The sequence below is a fragment of the Amblyomma maculatum genome, chromosome 2 (assembly GCF_055883805.1).
Source record: "Amblyomma maculatum isolate TAMU_Amacu chromosome 2, ASM5588380v1, whole genome shotgun sequence".
In the NCBI taxonomy this organism is placed as follows: Eukaryota; Metazoa; Arthropoda; class Arachnida; order Ixodida; family Ixodidae; genus Amblyomma; species Amblyomma maculatum.
This window is the reverse complement of record NC_139345.1, coordinates 51,558,436-51,578,024: the sequence shown is the minus strand read 5'-3', so window position 1 is coordinate 51,578,024 and position 19,589 is coordinate 51,558,436. Positions and strand designations below refer to the sequence as shown.

The window sequence follows — 19,589 nt, the reverse complement described above, 5'->3', positions numbered from 1 at the left end:
TTTAGTGGAAACAGAACCTCAATGCTGCTGAATGTTCAAGCATGATTTGGTAGAGGCTACAACAAACTTTAGGAATTTATTTCAACGGGGCAGCCAATCCTCTCAGTAAGTCACAAACCTCCATCTGATAAGTTCACCAGCAAAATTTCTAAGTAGCGGCACTCACTAAAAAGAATGCCAGAGAGCTCTTGCATGTGAACCAACAAAGCTGACAAGAGCAACACTAGGAACATGCTTAGAAAGAGTGAAATGTAGTTTTAGTTTGCAAACTGTTGAGAAAGCTCCCGTGTCAAGTCTTACCAGTGACTTTGATGTCAATGTCACCTCCAGCACCATTTGTGTCGACCTCAAAGTAGTTTGCAGAACCAACGAGCCCTTGCTTGAGACCGTCTCCACGTGCAATCACTGCTGAGGTGCTTGTCCGAGGAGCTGGTTTTGCTTCAACGGTTGTTTGACTGTCCCTGATGTCTATCTTGAATGGGTTGCCTGTAAGGGCAGAGATGTGTAACATTAAGCCTCGCAGTGTTGCACGGTTTGACCAAGATGCAGGCTTAAAATTCTTCACATGCAGTGCTACCAAACCATTACCTCATTAAGACCCATGGTGACAAAGCTGTCAGCTAGCTGAATCCCTGTACTGTTGAAAAAGCATTTATTACTACTCTTCAAGAGCTTTTCAGGTGGTGAGGATGCACTGAGAATTGTTTCCAGGTCATGCGTCTTTCTTTCTTTTTTTTGCTAATGGAGTTTGTAGTGTGTTATTTTTATTTGCAAAAAAATCAAGAAAAGTTGCAAAATGATTGAGCTTATTTCTGCATAAATAGCGGTATATGACATCAGAGAAAGTTAGCGGTTTCAAGACTTGTAGTATTCTGCAGCCTGTGTTTGGGGATGATGCTAAATTGCGGTAATCCAGACATCATATTAGACAATGGCGATGGCAGAAAGGGTGATAGTGCAGTAAGAGATTTATGCGCAACTCCTAGAAAAGGTGACTGGTGAGAATATGGGGGGGGGACCTTGCATATATTGAGGATTTATTTATTAATTTATACCTCATCGTATTTTTTCGTATTATTTTAATCAATGTGGTTACGCAACAGAAAATTTATCCTCTGGGACGTTTCCATCGGTACCTACCTGGAATATCTTCTTCATTAAATGTGATGTTAACATAGTGAGGAGTCTTTTCTGTGGGAACGAAGGTGACCTCGTATATTCCATGGCTCTTCATGGCAAACTCAGCACAGACTGAGGATTTCCGTGTTCGAACAACCAACTCTAGAGTGCCATTGCCAGCCTGTAAAGCATCCACTGCAAGAATGCAACAAGAAAAAGATGAGATCAGTAAGGTTGCTTTTCAGAGCTGACTTTTTAAGATGGGATGCAACATTATTAATGTTACCCTGAAATGTCACAGGCTTGTTCACAACTCCGGGGTTGAGTCCCGTGACTCGAACTTTGCTGACGTCATACACATTGCATGTGTAAGGACTGCCAGGAACTGGCACTCCGTCCAGTATGACGTTAACCTGGTTTGGGCCTGCAACAAATGAAAGAAGATATATTGAACATGATTTACAATAACAGAACAGAAAGACAACTTTCGACACCCTCCCCCACCTTCCACCTCACCTTACTTCCACCCATCCAGTAAAAACATTCATTACAGTAAAATCATCAAAGTATTTAAGGGTGAATGCAGCTGCTATTACAGCTTTCTTGCATCCGACTTTATTAAGAAAGTCTTGCAAACCTGACCACACCATCAAAAGGTTAGCAGTGCAGCACCCCATTGACCAACTTTAAAACTTTTTAATAAGGGAGTACAATTATATACTCATTGACATCCACCCAAGTGCAACCATAAGGCTACAAAGGAAAGCTATACAGCTTCCTCAGGACTTCGTAGTTAAAGAAAAATTCGTCCTGATCTGGGGATCGAACCTGGCCCCCGGGACCACTGCCTTTCTGGGGCAGTCGCTCTCCCAACTGAGCTAACCAGGACAATCAGCAGATCAGACGGCAGGGCGAGAGCGAATTGATCAATAACTCGAAGTGGGAATGGTGTTGATCGAATATTTTTTACGGGGATCCCCCAAGTTGGAGTAAACTTGTAATAAGGAAGTAATTACTGTTTGTAATAAGGGAGTAATTGATCAAATCGCTTTCTCCCTACCGTCTGATCTGTTGACCATTCTGGTTAGCTCAGTTGGTAGAGCTACTGCCCCGGAGAGGCTGTGGTCTCGGGTTCGATCCCCAGACAAGGACGAATTTTTCTTTAACTATGAAGTTTCTGAGGCAGCTATCTAGCTTTCCTTTGTAGTTGTATGGCTGCACTTGGTAGGATGCAAATGAGCAATTACTCCCCCTTAAATCTACTCCACCTTGGGGGATTTTCCTCAAAAATATTTGTTTGAAACTTTTTTCGTTCACTGCACTGTTAATATCAGAGCTGTTCACTGAGCTGCTCTAACCAGAGTCCTTGGTTCGTATTACCTTCAGAGTCCTTTGTTGAAGGACTCTGGTAATAGCAAACACCATGCCAACTCTAAATGCATGCTCAATCCTGAGGCCTCACACTAACTAAACAAAACAGTCTGACAAGAACAGCGAGGAAAAAAAAAATACTCGCCCACTTCACTTGGATGAAATTCTGCTTCAAATGTAGTAGTTGACGTTCTTGTCACAGTCACCGGTACTTTTTTGCCTGAAGGTCCTGCAGTTGCAGAGGAATACGCATGATGAGCATATCTATTTATCTACTCTTCTAGGCTTCTGAACAGCAGTCTTGATAAGCTCACAAATATACAAGCCTATTTATAATTTTTATTCTCAATTTTCATCTAATGCCGAGTTCGCTTCAACTCTTTCGCTACCACGAGAAAATGGCTATTTTTCATAGGTCTTGGAAGATATTTTTTTGCTAGTACAAATAATACTGTGCAGCAAACATTGCAGCCTACAAAATTGCACATAATGGAATGCTCTTTCCAAAACATAACTTACAAAGCAAAAACTTTATTAGGGAACTCAGAAAAAAAAAAAAAAGTAAAACTGCCATTTTTATGGCAAGTTGATAAGAATAAGATAGAAAAGGCACGATATCTACAGGTGCATTATTAACAAAGAAAATTTAGAATATACATTTTGAAGATCAATGACTCGGGAACACTGTGTAAAAAAAATTAACTATCTGTACTGCGCCGTTCTTCAGTTACATAAAAAAAAACTACAGGTGAAAACAGCCTCATTTCTTGTGCCATGCGGTGAAGCAGTTCCTAGTTTTCGTGAGGCACCAAACCAAACTCGCTGTAAACGGGCTGTTAGGTCTTGGGAAAAAAAAGCAGTGCACTCTTGAGACATGGACAAAGAAACGACAACACAGCGTTGATTTTTTTTGTTCGTTTGTGTTGTTGTTTCTTCCTTTGTCCATATCTCAAGAGTGCGCTGTTTTTTTCCGGAGATGAACTACCAACTAGCCCGTTCTTCTACCCTGGCAATAAAGGCTGGGTATACATGTTGGACATGCGGCGGACCTTCAGGAAAGCGTTTTCGTCGAATAAAACCACTTGGACTCAGAGTCAAAGCTAAATAGTGAATAATTGATGCCATTTTTGGGTAATTATCACCACTCAGCGCGTTAGATAACAAAGCCGACAATATGATTCGATATTTAACTTACTTGAAGTCTTTTGATCACAAAAATTTGATGTGATTACCACGAGTGGGACATTTATTTATTTTTTCATGCACAGCCGCTATGCCCTCTTTCGAAACAACGCATGCACATTAGTTCTCAAAAAGGTCCATCAAAAACCAGAACGTCACCAGAGCAAGAAAATTTAAGCTGGTTCTACAAGAGCAGTGTCTAGACTAACTACTGGGTGGCGCTAGGTGCACGAGAAATGATTTCAACATTTTGAAATCTGCGATTTAAAGAATTGATCACTGGTGATCGATTTGAACAGGCATGGCAATGAAAGAGTTAAATATCCTCGAAATCTAAGTATATTTAAAGCATGAGACAAAATTCAGTAATGCATTGCTGAATTTTACTACTTGCCATAAACTTAGAGGTGAAAAAGCAGGCGAACACATTATATCTTACCAACAACGGTGACCTTGCAATCTGTGTTCTCTGAGCCTTTGGAATCAATTGTGAACTTGGCTGGCCGTGAGATAGAGGATGTCCTCAGTGAAGCTCCACTCACCATAGACTGGTTGCTGTCACTAACCTTCACAAAGAAGGGGCTTCCTGAAAACAAAGTGCATAGAAAAACACGAACATCACAAAAATTGCAGAATAAATGAAAGCAAACATTAGCAGCTGTACATTCAAGAGCAGTTATAGTATTGTGAAACACTGCTTCAATTTTATGAGCAATCTACAGACTAATGTTCACGAGAATCGTATGCCACTACTATCTGCTTCAATAAGAATCCTGAACTATGAGATTAACCTGTTTCCATCAGTTAGTAGCAGCTGCGTTCCATTGCCTCTAAACCAAACACCACTAGTTTTAGTTCAGAACTATTTAAGAAGTCTCAAATGAACACCCAGTAAACACTGATTCAGCACAGTTCCTGGCCTGCTGGAAAGCAGCTGGTTCCATGTGAGAAGCAATTGAGATTTAAAGCTAGCTGTGTAGAGAGGATTTGGGGAGAGTATTTTCTTCTGCAGGCATTATACTTGGAACCAGCCGAAGGTCAAGCGGCACTTTGTTTTCCTACCAGGCATCAGGGAACTCCACTGGGCAAGTTTCAGGTCAGACCTGAAGGATGAATTTGCACTATACTGTGCATTTTAAGCTTGACTCAGTCAACATGGCCTCTGAACAGCTAGATTCATAAATGTGCTTTCATTATAATAGAAACAAGTTGGACTCTGACTGCACTATGTCTACTTCCAGTGCACGGTAATGTAAGGTAAGCTTAGTGGGCCTTGTATGGTTCCCGCTAGAACCATTCAGTGTCGACAGAAACAGCCCCATTTAGGATTAGCCCAACTCCAACTAGGACAAGTTTGTTTTTTTCTTTAAGGTACATAAATCCATGAAAATAACTTGAATACACATCTCAATCATTAACACAATAGCTAGTAGAAATTAGGCTCTTATTAGGACCCATCAAAACTCGCAGCATCCTAATTGTGGTAAACTTTGCCTACAGCCAGTTTAATTACAGCAATTATGACTGGGACTTGTTCTAGGCAGCAAGCAACTAGCACACCCACAGAGTACTCTCTTCTGCTCAATGATAGCCAACAACACAATTCAAGCGAAGCAGAGATAATACCTGGCACAGGTTCCCCGTTAAACTTGACGCTCAGGGTATGCGTCAGGGGTTCGCTAGGTTTGAAGTTGACGCGGAACTTGGCATTGCCCTCAGACTGCACATAGTTTGGCACATTGCGGCCACCAACTGACACAATAATTTCCAGGTTGCCAGCCCCTGCTTGGCTGGCATCAACTGCAAGAAGAAAAAGGACAAACTAAGACATGCGGTCACAAACCATAGCACTGCAAGTGAGCAACAGGAGCAGTTTGCCACAACCTTCGTGGACGTCTTGTGATCCAGCAGCTCAGAAGCTATGATACCATTCAAGAATATGATTAATACTGAAATGTAATTCCAAGATGAAAACTGACTGTTGGTAGACTTTTCAGGAGTACCCATTTCAGATAGAAAAGTGCTTTTCCAGTTGTATTTCCAGCTGGATTGACGTTTTCCAGCAGAAAGGGGATGAGATTTCAGCTGGAGTTACTTCAGCTGGAAATTTTCCAGCTGGAGCTTGACTGGAGGTATAACTTTTCTAGCTGGGAACTGGAACATTCCAGCTGGGCATGATTTCCAGTTCAGTAACCCAGATGGAAATAGAGTCAGTCCAGCTGGAATTACCTTCCTCCAGCTGGAAAGATTGGGTGCATGGGTTCATTATTCCAGCTGGAAATGGGTCTTTTTTCCACCTGTGAATATAACATTCTAACTCTTCAATGCACACAATTCTCTGAGTAGCAACCCCTTCCCACCCCCCCCCCAAAAAAACACAACAGGACAGCCATAGTGTAATCAATTATATACCACCCAAGAAAATAAAGGCAGAATGTTTTAACGAACAGAAGTTGGGGGAGTAGGGCAAAAGGCCTGGAGGTCAGGAAATTAAAGCCCCTGGGAATAGAGCATAAGCTGCAGTAGCAGAAGTAATGGGCTTTTCAGAGAAAAGCTAAATATAAGTTCAATCTGCACTAAAAGAGGTGCATTAGCACCATGGTTTAAGATTCAAAAGTTTTGAAGCGAAAAGCTTCACTAGGCTCGTCAACACCGCGCTTCGCGTGAGCCAGAGCCCCAGATTTGCCACTTATGCGCGAAACCGAGTGACGTCATGCATGGCGCAGGTGGCCACTATCGCCGCTGCCACCGATGACTCCGTCACCTGACCTTTCGCCGCCGCCGCACGCTACTGCCCATGTGCACCGCCGCTTCTCCTCCTCGATAAGGAGCGCTTGCTTATAGAACAGGCGCAGACAGTCGCCATGGAAGGAGAAGAAGGAACAGTCGGACGGCGCAGAAATACTGATCCAGAAGTGGTAGCTTGGGAGTTGGCTAAAAAGCAGCGAAGATATGAAAAGCGCAAGGCTAGACGAGCGGCTTAAACACCAGAGTTACGAGAGGTACGCTTTTCACTTAGAGATATTCAGGCTTAACCTTAGCTAAGCCACAGCTAATTTTCTGGTAGGCAACGTTTTCCTGCAGAACAAGACACAACTGCCAATTCAACAGCCAGTACCTTTTAGCACATGACTGTCATGTTGAGGGAAGAAAAGTGCCCACCCTTTACACAATGATATGATGCTGTAGTGCCTTTGAGATAAAGAAACTGTTCATCATGAGGCAATATGTATTTTCACTGTTTGTTCATTCCAGAGTATGCATCAGTCAGCTGCACGCCAGCTTCCAAGCTGATAAAGCTAATAGAGATGAACTTCTATTTTATCTCATGCTTGCTGCAGAGGAGATCACACCTACAAACTGCTTTAACCCAGCAAATGCAACGAAGAAAGTTTTACTCAGGACACAGGTTTTGTGCTGAGCAGAGGCAGCATGCAATTCTTCTCAATTACACTTCCCAAATGCATAAAGCAGCTGCTTAATTACTAAACTCACTGCTATAAAATAAACTAAGATGTGTGCTAATGACAATAATTCCCCAGAATTCAAACCATAAGCTCTGAGCAAGATGTATACTTCCTTGTAAAACATATAAACCATAGGAGCCGACTAAAAATTTCCAACTGGAACCATTCAGATTTTCCAAAGGTTTTTTAAATCACTTAACCCATTGTGACCAATAGGTCAGACATACTGCATACAACTGGTTCAAAGGGGTAATCCAAATGTAACTGCTGGGTGCAGTGGGTTCGGCAGGACATACCAGTAGGGCCTAGCAGACCTACTGATTGCAATGGGTTCAGTGGGACAGACCAATTGGATCCAGCAGGTCAGACCCACTAAACAGTGGGTTTGTGGGACAAACTAGTTAGACCCACCGCATGTGATGGGCTTAGTGGGACGTATTGATTAGATGAAATGAGTGAGACTCTCTGTGTACAATGGGTCCATTGGGACATACCAAATGGGGCAAAAGATCAATATGTGCACCCAGAGAATATAGTTTTGCTGCTGCTTCTATACATCAGTTATCAGACACTCTGCTGTGGCTAATGGAACTTGCCAAGTGAGTGCATTTATATCGCTTAAGTTTGATAGCAGTGAAGTGCATATGAATACAATGTAATAAATTACGTTGATGATTGCCGTTATTATAAAAAGAATATTAGTTCTGCCTTGTTTGCTAAATATGTAAATGCTCATGAGGATACACTGGGTGCAGTTAAACAGACCAACTGGATGCAATTAGTGAGACAAGTAGGATGCAATTGCTGAGAACAATTGGGCTCACCAGTTTGCAAAGATAGATCCAATTGAGTATCCATTTGTACATGAACAACCAATATTACAGCTACTGCTATGTGCAAATGGCAGCCCAATTAGACTGTACTACTAGCTGTTACGCCCCTTTCGGCTATCCAATTGGGAGTCCAATTGGTAAACCAACTGGGAGCCCATTTGGGCTGTCCAACTGGAACCGAAATTCCAAACGGGATCATTTGGACTATCCAAATGAAATGGGAAGTCTAACTGGACTACCGAATCAGAATGTGAATTAAAGCTTAATCCCATAGCAGAGTCCATTTGAACCGTCCAATTACAGTGAGAATTCCAAATGGAACCCACTGAGTCCAATTGTAACCAGTAGAGATTTCAATGAACTCCGTTTATTTTTTGTTTTACTGGAATTGCAAATGGCTTCATCACCAATGTTCACATCTTGCGGATAAACATGCTGAAGGTACAGTAAAGCAAGGCATAACAAAAAAAAAAGCACTACCTTTAACCCAGAACTTTGATTTGCCGCTCACAATCTCAAGACGCTTTTTCTGCACTGTGTCTGAGAATTTGTGCTATATTTGACTTAAAATCTACCTGCTGATAATTATCGCGATACAGGTTGATTGCCGTCACACTCATTTTGCATGGTATGTGATCACCTTTTCTAGCAAAGTTATATAATGGCAAAGCCGATCATCGAACTATAAAATGACCACACAAAGGTGTGAAAGAAGGGGGAAATATTTCAGCCTCAAAACTTTCAAAATCTACTGGCTGTTCTAAAAACAACAAGATAAAAAACCAGAAGTGCAGATGACAGCGATAATAATTAATGTGAACCAGGTAATGTGAACCGAGTTAATGTGAACCGGAACTTAATATGAACCATGACAGATGAAGCTACAACAAAGTGGACTCACTCGTGAAGTAGACAGGTCGTCCAACAACACCACTGCCAATGTCGGCCACACGAACTTTGGATGCATCGTACACTTTGCTCATGAAAGGGCTTCCTGGTAATGGCTGGCCGCCCAGTTCCACGTCTATTGTATGGTCCCCTGAAAGGCACATTTAACAAATAAAAAAAAATAGTTTGGTTCAGTTTTTGGGGTTTAACGCCACAGAGTGACTCAGGATATGAGAGACACTGTAGTGGAGGGCTCCGGAAATTTCGACCACATGGGGTTTTTTAATATAAATATGAGAAACAGCAATAATACAAAAAACTACCTGAACTACACATAGACAAAAAATAGTATTGTGCCCTGGTGTGGTGCAAATAAACAGTGAAGCCTTACAGTACAACTAACCAACTACAATAAAAGGTAAAACATTGCAGGCTGGTCATACAAGACAAAGATAAAGAAGAGCAAAGGCAAATGCAATAAGCTACTAGGAAGGTAAAGCTCAGCACTTCATACAACTAATATGATCAATAGCAAACATTTCTCAAACTTTTCAGTATTAACCTTGGCATGCAGAACAGCAAAGAGCAGCAGATTTCTTGAAAACTACTGATTGGTTTGGTTTAGTTTGGTTTATGGGGTTTAATGTCCCAAAGCGACCCAGGCTATGAGAGACGGCGTGGTGGAGGGCTCCAGAAATTTCGATCACCTGGGGTTTTTTAACGTGCAATGACATTGCACAGCACATGGACACATTACTTTTCACCTCCATCGAAAAGTGGCTGCCATGGTGGGGATTCAATTCCGCACCTTTGGGCACAGTAGTCGAGCGCCTTAACCACTGCACCACCATGGTAGGTTGAAAACCACTGACTGTTGCACTAAGAAACCATAAATATTTTTTGTCCTTTAAGCCAAACTTGTACTTGTCCTAGTTGTAAGCAACAGTGCTCCTAAACATTATAAGGGCATGTATAACAAGACAGAAAATATCTGTAATGTAACTAGGCTAATTACCCTGTAAATTATGCATGATAATTATACTGCAGCAGTTACCACTGAAGATCTTCCACAAATGTACTCCCACAATGGCATAAAATGTCCAATAATTGAAAGAAAACAATAAAACATATGTTTTTGTTCTGCAGCTGGCTTCTCATCGAAGTGCAATTATAATTCAACTTCATTAAATCTGCATAACTGCGAAGAGAATGTGAATGATAATAGTTAAAACTATGCCTGTACCATTGAATGGTAGTGCACTGAACTTGCTTGAAAAAACTCACCAACTTCTGTTGGGGTGTACTCAATGCGATAACCACTGTGATGATTTCCAGTCACATGAGCCTTCAGTGGAGCTTGGTTTGGACCTATGAAAGCAAAGAAATACTAGCATGGACTGCAACTAATGCTCTTCAAAAAGCAAAATAAGTGGGAACTACAGCACAACATGCTGGTCAGACAAAAAGGAACATACTTGACGAAGTTCCCAGTGTTATGTGCAAAGTGGTAAAGAATGACGCACGCGCACGCACGCATGCACGCACACGCACGCATGCACGCACACACACGCACGCACGCACACGTGCACGCGCCACACACACACACACACACACACACGCACGCACGCACGCACGCGCACGCACGCACGCACGCGCGCGCACACACACACACACACACACACACACACACACACACACAAAAGCAGATTACAGCAAGGACACTAAATGATAGGCAACAAAATTAGCGAAACCAGGCAAGTGCCAATTAAGTGATGATAAAGTTTTAATATTAAAGCAAAAAGCAAGCAACAAGTGAGAAAGCTGGCAAAAAGAAGTAAGGCAAGACACTAGATTTATTACCTCTACACTAAATTCATGCAGAGAAACATATAACTTTGAACTTATGATTGAAGACAAATTTTTTTGCTTAATAATGCTATCAAATTCATAGCAAAAACAAACTGTTCAAGTACCTGTGTACTAAACAATACTTAGTAAGGCAAACATTAAATTTCCACTACCTGCCTTGGTTCAAATTCATCTAGTCAAGGAACAAGGCAATAAAAAAATGAGAGATCTCGTAACAACATTATGAATGTTGCAGATACACCAAACACTTTCTGTTCAGGCACATTCATGACATAGCCTTAACTCAAGGATCTCAGCAACTGGACAAATGCCAAAGAGAGAGGACATTCTCACCTATCTCGATGTGTGCAGCAGACACACAGCCAGATGAGAGAGTGCACGTGAGAGCAAGACAAAAGGAGGTTGGACATGAAAGAACAATGAACCGCCAGCCAGAGCACACAGACAAATGTCTCCCACACGAGACAACCAGACCAGCTGGCCACTCAGCTCCTGTCGACAGGAGCACAGGCGCCGCAATGGCACAGGCAACCCCTTCTTTAGAGAGAAGGCAGCCCCCACACAGACAGAAAGACAAACAGCGTTACCCAGGGGCAGCTCAACCAAAGAATGCTTGGGGAAAGAGAGAAAGAAATTAAGCAAGAAAAAGAAGAAGCCACTTGAGAAAGAGAGAATAAGTGTGGAAGGGAGTAAGGGGAAGAATGATAGCAACAACGTGCAAGGGTAAGCCAGGGGGGAACTACAAACACAAACAAGGGAAGGAAGCACTACAAGGAAGGATGAGAAAGGAGAACAGATATGAAAGTCTTAAAGGCAAAAAATAAAAAGGTGTGGAGAAGGTGAAGGAAGCAAGGGTGAGAGGGAGAACAGCAACGAGACATTCTCCATCTCACAGAGAGATGGAAAGAGGGGAAGGTGAGGGGGGAAACAGCTCCTACGTTACGCAAGAGCGCCCACACAATTACAGAGGGAGAGGGCAGTGCTACAATGTGTGGCTGCTCTCCCACCTCTCTTGCAAGGTGGTCGAGAAGCGTGTCGAAACGCAACAGCGATCCCACACGCACACATAAGCGCGTTCCTCTGATCCCCTCAAGCGGAGACGGAACCCTATTCAAGGTGCAATGAAAGAGTTCCGCCTGGCTCCGTTTGGGCTCCTACACCCTTCTCTTGGGCAAATTTCTCTGCCTTTGCATTTGTAGTTTACCTTTTACCTTTTTCTCATTGTGTAGATGATAGCAGAGTTTCAGGATACAACAGTCGTTGTTTGTATAGAACGGTTGATAGCAGCTGTATACGGAACTTGGCACGTGTGCAGCGGATCGGAAAAGAATTACAGTATAATGCAAGCACATTGTGCAACCTTCCTGACCTGCCTATCTTAAGTATCTGAGGATATTATGATATGTCTGCTATCAAATTTTACAACTTACATGTACATTTGTTATTAATACTATATTTGGCAAAGAATGTATACAAATAATGTAGTGATAAGAGGGATATATTATTCAAACAAATTTCAAAGCATTTTATTATGTTTTATTATGTCACAGCTAATCAAAAGCTGCCAATTCAAAAAAAATTCAAGGGCCCATAAAAACATGTCTGCAGTCAGCGAAAGCTTACTGCATGTATATACAGTTAGAAAGAATCAAATACAAAGAACCTAATTAAATGCGTGAGCTACAGACAGTAATTCAGACAGCTTAAATCTGCACATGTGCGTGTGCACATGTGCATGTGCATGCGTGTAAAATCAGGAACCAGCCAAGGCAAACAAGTAGCTTGTAGCACATTTCACTGCTGAGTATACTGTTATAAACCATGAGCTAGAATTCACTGCTCTGCAATCATGCGCATCTTCCATTTCATCAAAAAAATATTACTGATATTTACATCATCCAAAGCTAGCAACCCATGCAATACTTTAAGCAGTGCCTTTCTCAGGCAAATCAGTTGAATATGAGCATCTTCATGTCTAAACACCCATAGGCCAAGCACCTGTGATTACAATGAAAGCACATGAGTCTTATAGGCCGGATTAGTCGTCCAGTGACTAAAACCCTAAGGCAATATCAGTTGGCAACCTGATCAAATTGCACTGACTAGAACAAAAAAAAAAAATAAAGCCTCAAGAGATATTCCCAGAACAATGCAAGCTTATTCAAGAAAACCCTGTAGTTGACTTCTTCACAAGCTTCTACAGCTGGACACATCCATGAAGTTATTATGTTCAAGAATTAACTTCTAAGTAATATGCTGTATGGTATATGTATATAACTTTCATGAATCGACCCCTACTAAATCAGAAGTCAAGGCAATTTGGACTGCTCCAGTCAGTGTTCGGTAAGCCTATGGAAGCTGATGCTCAAATAATTTGGAGGCTGCTGGGCTCACAACTAGTCATTCACACGGGCTCCCGGTGAGACACTTAGCAGGGATATGAAGGGCACAAGCAGCAATTGTTTAAACAGCCCTCCTTGAGCCCATGAATTGGAGGGCCCCATCACTGAAACATAGTCTATGACAGCATAGTTTCGCTTTTGCTACTCTGACCCTAGTGTTACACTGCACAGGCTGGCTGTCACACATTGGTCAACTGATCTTGTGTGGTATAAACACATTTGACAGTACTGCGTAAAATCTTCTATGATGCTCTTTTTTTTTTTTACACAGTGGTCATCGCCAAAGTTTTCATGACATAATATGTACTACTATGATGCAAAGCGCTCTTAGCTTCTTAGGGGTCATTTAGCAATATTACGACTTTCAGATAATAATTTTATTTTTGTTTTTCAGCCTGGATTAGCAAGCTTATATACTAACTGTATATGAATCGTAACAACAAGGTCCTCACACTGGCAACTTAAGTAATATATAGAATGGGTGGTGTGTACACATTTGAGCAAGACAGAAGAAACATGACTGCAGAGCCTAACCGTGTGAAACTAGCATCAGAACAAATCTTGAGCTTAATGTATAAAACAACTGTGAATTTAGTTCGATGAGTAAAAAGCACCAGAAATGATCTCTTCAAATGTGGCAAACACTTACCGATAACTGAAGCCGAGAACTGCCCAACGTCCTGACCATGGGTGTCAACGACAAACGCTGCTGGCCGGTTGATGGGCACTCGCTCGATGCCCTCTCCCACGACCTTAATCTTGGACAGGTCCACCACTTGGCACTCAAATGGGCTGCCTGTGGACAGATGGCTTGTCAAACCTGGCTTACTGCTACGACTGTGCCACAGGAATTGTTTCAAATGTCTAGCTATTCTTATTCTTAGTTCATTAGTTTTACCATGATGCAGGAAACTGAATACGGGTTATGGGTTAAACATATGGGAAAGCACCTGATGTGCAAGCTCAGAACAAAAAAAAAAGCAAGAAAAGCCCTTAAGGAAATAAGCACAAGTCAAGAAAGGAAGAACGCTAATGTCAACAGAGTGAGCTAAACAAAATTAACGAATATGTCTGCATCTCATGAGCTAAACTACGCACATAAATTTGGTTTAGTTGGTTTGGCTTATATGACTTAACATCCCAAAGTGACTCAGGCTATGAAGGATTCCGTAGTGGAGGGCTCCTGGTGATTTCGACCACTTGAGGTTTTTTTAACATGTGCCAACATCGCGCAGTATACAAAGGGCTTGTTTTTCGCCTCTATTAGAAAGTGGCTACCACAGCAGGAATCAAACCCACATCCTCACTATCAGCAGTCCTGCACTTTAACCACTGAGTTATTGTAGTGCCGCCCATGCACATAAGTGTTCTAAGTCAACTGCGACTATGGGATCCCTCTGAAGTAGCTTTAATACCTGACAGGCCTTGAATCACCAAATATTGAAAATGCTATCTGCGTGTGTGGCACACAGGACTAGAATAAGCTCAGAAGCGGAAATGTCCTTCGCTTTGGCTAAGGTTCGTTATGTCACAGGCAAAACAGGACGCTTTAATATCATACACATCTTGTCCTGCTGCCAAAGATTCAGGGTAAGAAAAAAAAAAACATGCAACAATCCTCACAAGTACAGTAGTGTTGGAGAGCACTGCAAGAAAAATATCCCTTGAGTCAGCATAAGTGCAACAAACTATCAGAAATAAACTGCTCCTAATTAGAAGGCGGAGAAACCAGACCTGGCACATGGTCCCCATTGAAGCGAACGTCAATCATGTGGGGTCGCTCGTCAGTTGGGGTGAACGTGATGGCGTACTGTGTGGGCGACTGGGCCTGAGGAGTTGTAGGGACGCGGCCATTGTTCACCATGACCTCCAGGTTGCCAGGACCCGCATGGGCAGTTTCAACTGAAAGGCACGTGAATTTATGTCCAGGTAAATTAGGTTGATGACAATGAAACTAAGGTATAGCCACAATAAGAAAAAAAAAAAAGAAAGAAAGGCTGCACTCAATGTCACCAACAACACCTGAGCTGAGGTCAAAACTCGGTGCATGAGGAACTGTGCGTTCAGTAGTGCCTCAAAGTGATGAATCAAAATGAAAAATGAAGACACAGCCTTCTTTCTATCGGTGACAAATATTTCTTACTGTACGGTGCAGTTTACTACAGCGCACGCAGTGTAACGCTCAGAGCTAGCGATAAACCAGGGCTAGCTATCCTAACTTCCATTGCTGTATATTACATATAAGTCTGTGAACTAAATTTAAGCACTACTTTTTCTGCCAACAGATATGACCCCAACTTGCAAATGTTACACGGACATGCAAGATTATTTCAACCACAACGGATGTTTACAGCAAGAGCAAACTAGTGTACAAAACAATAGAGAGTTTTAGTTTACCGTGATCCGCTACCCGCTATCGTCATCCACTGCCGCGCGTTCCACTGAGCATGCCCAGATCTCCGTGACGCCAATAGATGACGCCACATACTGAACGCCGGCACAAAGACCTGTCAAGCCGGGACCAATCAGCTTGTGTGCCCCGTCCACGCGCAGTAGAGTGTCACGGTGGCGGATCGCGGATCATGGTACACTAAATCTCTCTAGTACTGCGAAAATGTTGGCATATCCGGCCAATTATGCATTTTAGATTCAGACATATATACTCACTAAGATGACAAATATTTTTTTTTGTCCAAAGTGTGCTGAGCGCTAAATGCATGTGACTTAAAGTCACATGTGTAATGGCAAAGATGCTAGAGCACCTACCGAGAAACGTGACAGGCTTCCCCACAAATCCTCTGGGCACCTCTCGAACTTTGATCTGGTGGGCATCAAACACTTTACACACAAACGGACTGCCTGTGATGGGTGAACCCTGGTGGGACACATGAACCTTGTGCTCCCCTACACAGAAAGAGGAAATCGGTTCAAGTTCATTCACACCATGGACACTGGCAAGTGAAGATGTCTCGAGAAACGTTAATTTTAGAAGTCCTGGCCTAGCATATCATAACAATCCCCTCAACCCAGCAGCTACCTCCCGATGGTTCGCGATGAGCCACTAATGAGACACCATCTCTAATTGGTTTCCTTAGCTGAGTAACAGCATCATGAGAAACCTCGTGTGTGATTTGTGGACTGCCTGATGACCCGCTGTCCACAAAGCACTCGCCTCACCTAAGAACCACAGTCATTGCACATGTTATAAGTGGTTTCCTTCAAGGGCTTCCTCATACAACTTTTCTGAGTCAATGTCTGTCAACTGTATCTCACAGTAAATTGTATCTCACAGTAAAGGATTGTGTATACCAATTTTTTGTACAGAAAGGACGTGCATGAAACTGGGTGGAGTTGTCACGTTGCAACTGAACAAGTCTTTTTGGCCTTCAAAGGATGATAGAAAAACGTCCAAATTAACTGAAATCTTGAATTATCTAACCGTTTGCATCATAGTAACTATATCTGATGAACACAGGCCTCCACCATGATTGCCCAAATTTGACATGAAACACAAGCGAGAACGACATTTTTTTCCCAGTTTCATCAAGTCCTTTGCTTTGTACACACTGTCCGGAAGGCTCTTTGCAGTTTTTTTAATGTAAGTGCAAATCAAATAACAAATACATTCAATTCGTGTTCGAAATTTCAAATATTTGCAGATCCCAACTATATTCAGCGTATAATGCACGAATAGGCTGAGCTGAGCAATATAAAATATTTGATGCAAGAGCGCACTTACCTGCCCTGGTGGGTGAAAACTCCACCTTGATGTTTTTGTCTCCAATGTCCTTGAGTGAACAAGGGACTGGAGAATTGTCAGGACCTACATAGAGTTCAATTCCTCATCAGGCACATGCTGCGATGTACAGAGGGGTCAGGATGCTCACTGTACAGTAATTATATGACAGCTATCAACATGGTACCTGTGTTAGCCATATATCTAATATGTGCCAGCATGCACAATCACAGGTAGTACATACACACAACCACAACCCCTTGAATAAGCTTCACTATGTTTGCAGTTTATTGCTTAAAATGCAAGTATACTAGTAAACAATGGCAATAAATGTGTGTAGGCTTTTTATCCTCTTCAGTGAAGAAGCAAAATATAAAATACAGTTGAATCAAGATAGGTATATCGAACGAAAAGTTAATCGAAGAATAGTTCAATATACTGATACTTCGATACGGGCATCGTGTGCCGGTATGGAGGTGCTACTGCTCTAGAGCAAGTGGTGCCGTCTCACACATGGTGTGTGCAAGAAGCGGTTGTTCACTTCTTAGTGTGAGGAAGAGGAAGAACCCGTGAAATATCTCCTTTGTGATAGCGTCAGCACATTATAATGGAGCTTCATTCGACCGCTTTTGTGCCTTTCAGACCACGCAGACAAGACCATGCGGGCAGACCATGCATTCCTATAGTAACACTTGTAGTACAAGAAAATCAGTGTGGTTTGCCCGGAGGACATACAAAACTATTCATCTCAAGCAGTTTTTTTGCATCTAGTCTCATGGGAAACCAACAAGTGGTCTTGCATTGTTAACATTATTTAAGTATTCATTTTAATAGGAGTCTACTGTAATGGTATGGCTCCCTTAACATCATATGCATCAAGAGGAATCTAGCCAACCATCACATAATTCAGAAGAGGTTTGTAGTCATTTTGAATTGAAACCATGTACCAAGATTTTACAGTAGATGCACAAAAGGAACTTTCATGACAGTTACAAGAAGTAAAATGCTGCAAATTTATGTGAACTTACACTAGCCCATAAAAACAAAGTGAACATGGGTGATAGCCAGCAACTTGTGCAGGTAAGGTTAATTTTCTGAAAAAGTATGACATTATATAAGGGGGGAGCCTGCAAAACTCACTCAATCGCTGTGGTATAATATCTAACTTGCCTTCAACCCTGATTGTCAGGTCTTGTTCCTGGCCTGCGGCATTCTGGACAACAAAGCCAACTACTTTGTTCACTGAAGCAGCTGCCAGTGAGGAGATGTCCATAGCTGTAATTTTCCCACCGTCGTGCACTTTCACCTTGAAGGGGCTTCCTGTGCAAGCAATCACATTTTCCTACCATCAACTTTGAGAATGGTCACCATAGGAACATATTAAATTTACTATAACAACAAGCCTACATTGCTCATAAACTGAAACATTACAGGAGATTACATAATGACAAAATCGCCAGGCCAATATGTTTATCGCTGAAGTCATGAGTGCATATGTCTCTTGGAGTAATGGCTGGGCTAATTAATTTCTACAAGCTTGAAAAGAGCAGCAGAAAATCTCCCTAATATGTGCGATCGATAATCCAGAAAATGGCAATGACAACTGGACTGCCATATGACACCAAGCTCACTCCAGTCATAAAAATTTCTGCCTCAGACCATATGCAATGGCTGCAACATGCGACAATCTCACAATCCTCATTTAATAGCTTCATGCGCGCAGTCTTTTTCAAATGGAAACAGTCTATATTTCACCACCATATTCACTAGTGGCTTTATAAATCAAAGCGCTACCAATAGATTTCTGTTTTAATAAAGAATGAATCTAAAATACTGCCTGTAAAACACAAACTAGAAATTGGAAGCAACTACTGTGCACAGAACAAAAACTGTAGATACCGATAAATTAGATAATTTTGCAATTTCTTCCATTTCCTATAGCAATACGAATAAAGCAAGATTAAAGGCCAACTGCAACAAAAATTTCAACTGCTAAAGACCATTTTTCTGCAGTACGTCAAGAGGGAGCGTAAAAAAACAATATATGAGAGGCACGTTTTAAATGAGTAGGTAAGACTCTGGTTTCTAAAATCGCCATTTTCGAAACTGAAAGCAGAAAAAGAACGGCCATTACAGGTAGCCGGAAGTAGTGTACAATTTGAATGTCTACTGTAGCAGTTAAGGAATTGCCACGGTTTACCACGAAAAGATCATTTCAAGTATATTTTTTGTGCTGCTAAAATGTGGGAAGCCTCAGGACTGCATTTTGTAGTGTGCAACGAGAGCTACACATTCGCCGATGTAATGAAACAGCAGTGAGATGGAGCGTGTTGAACGGGCTCGGTATTGCGAATTTACATGGCAGGATCCCGTCTGTCTGATTTGTGGAATTATTTGAAGTGAAGAGAGCTGTGTGTCTTAATGAAAGCACTGAAAAATGAATTTGCATCAAAGATATGGGTACATCTCAGTTCGCTGCACTGTGCAAGAAAATGTGACTTTCGAACAAAAGTAGTCTGTCATAAATTTAGGGCATCGGACTCATGTCATAAGGAATTGTTGCAGAAGCACGTAAGCCTAGCTGTTTCATGCTTGTGGTGCATTATCATATTGGCCAAGAGTAGTGCAGGCAAAAGCGATGCATCTGAAGACTAACATGCTGGTGGAGAGCAGTGTGCAAGATTCTTCGTCCCATTCACCACTGGTCATGCTTACTCATCTG

At 42.0% G+C, this 19,589-nt stretch overlaps 1 protein-coding gene across 1 annotated transcript in view; it reads right to left on the bottom strand.

Annotated features, from left to right (window-relative positions):
- The window catches only part of jbug (filamin-type immunoglobulin domains fbug), a 161,699-nt gene that overhangs the window by 27,638 nt on the left and 114,472 nt on the right, over nt 1-19,589 (bottom strand). The window contains exons 25-37 of the mRNA XM_084594126.1: nt 18,038-18,187; nt 16,871-16,954; nt 15,898-16,035; nt 14,866-15,033; nt 13,781-13,927; nt 10,145-10,228; nt 8,874-9,011; nt 5,299-5,472; nt 4,112-4,258; nt 2,636-2,719; nt 1,406-1,543; nt 1,141-1,314; nt 301-486 (exon numbers count right to left, since the gene is read on the bottom strand). Of these exons, the coding sequence (XP_084450252.1) occupies nt 301-486; nt 1,141-1,314; nt 1,406-1,543; nt 2,636-2,719; nt 4,112-4,258; nt 5,299-5,472; nt 8,874-9,011; nt 10,145-10,228; nt 13,781-13,927; nt 14,866-15,033; nt 15,898-16,035; nt 16,871-16,954; nt 18,038-18,187 (1,812 nt within the window). The remainder of the gene's footprint in view (nt 1-300; nt 487-1,140; nt 1,315-1,405; nt 1,544-2,635; nt 2,720-4,111; nt 4,259-5,298; nt 5,473-8,873; nt 9,012-10,144; nt 10,229-13,780; nt 13,928-14,865; nt 15,034-15,897; nt 16,036-16,870; nt 16,955-18,037; nt 18,188-19,589) is intronic.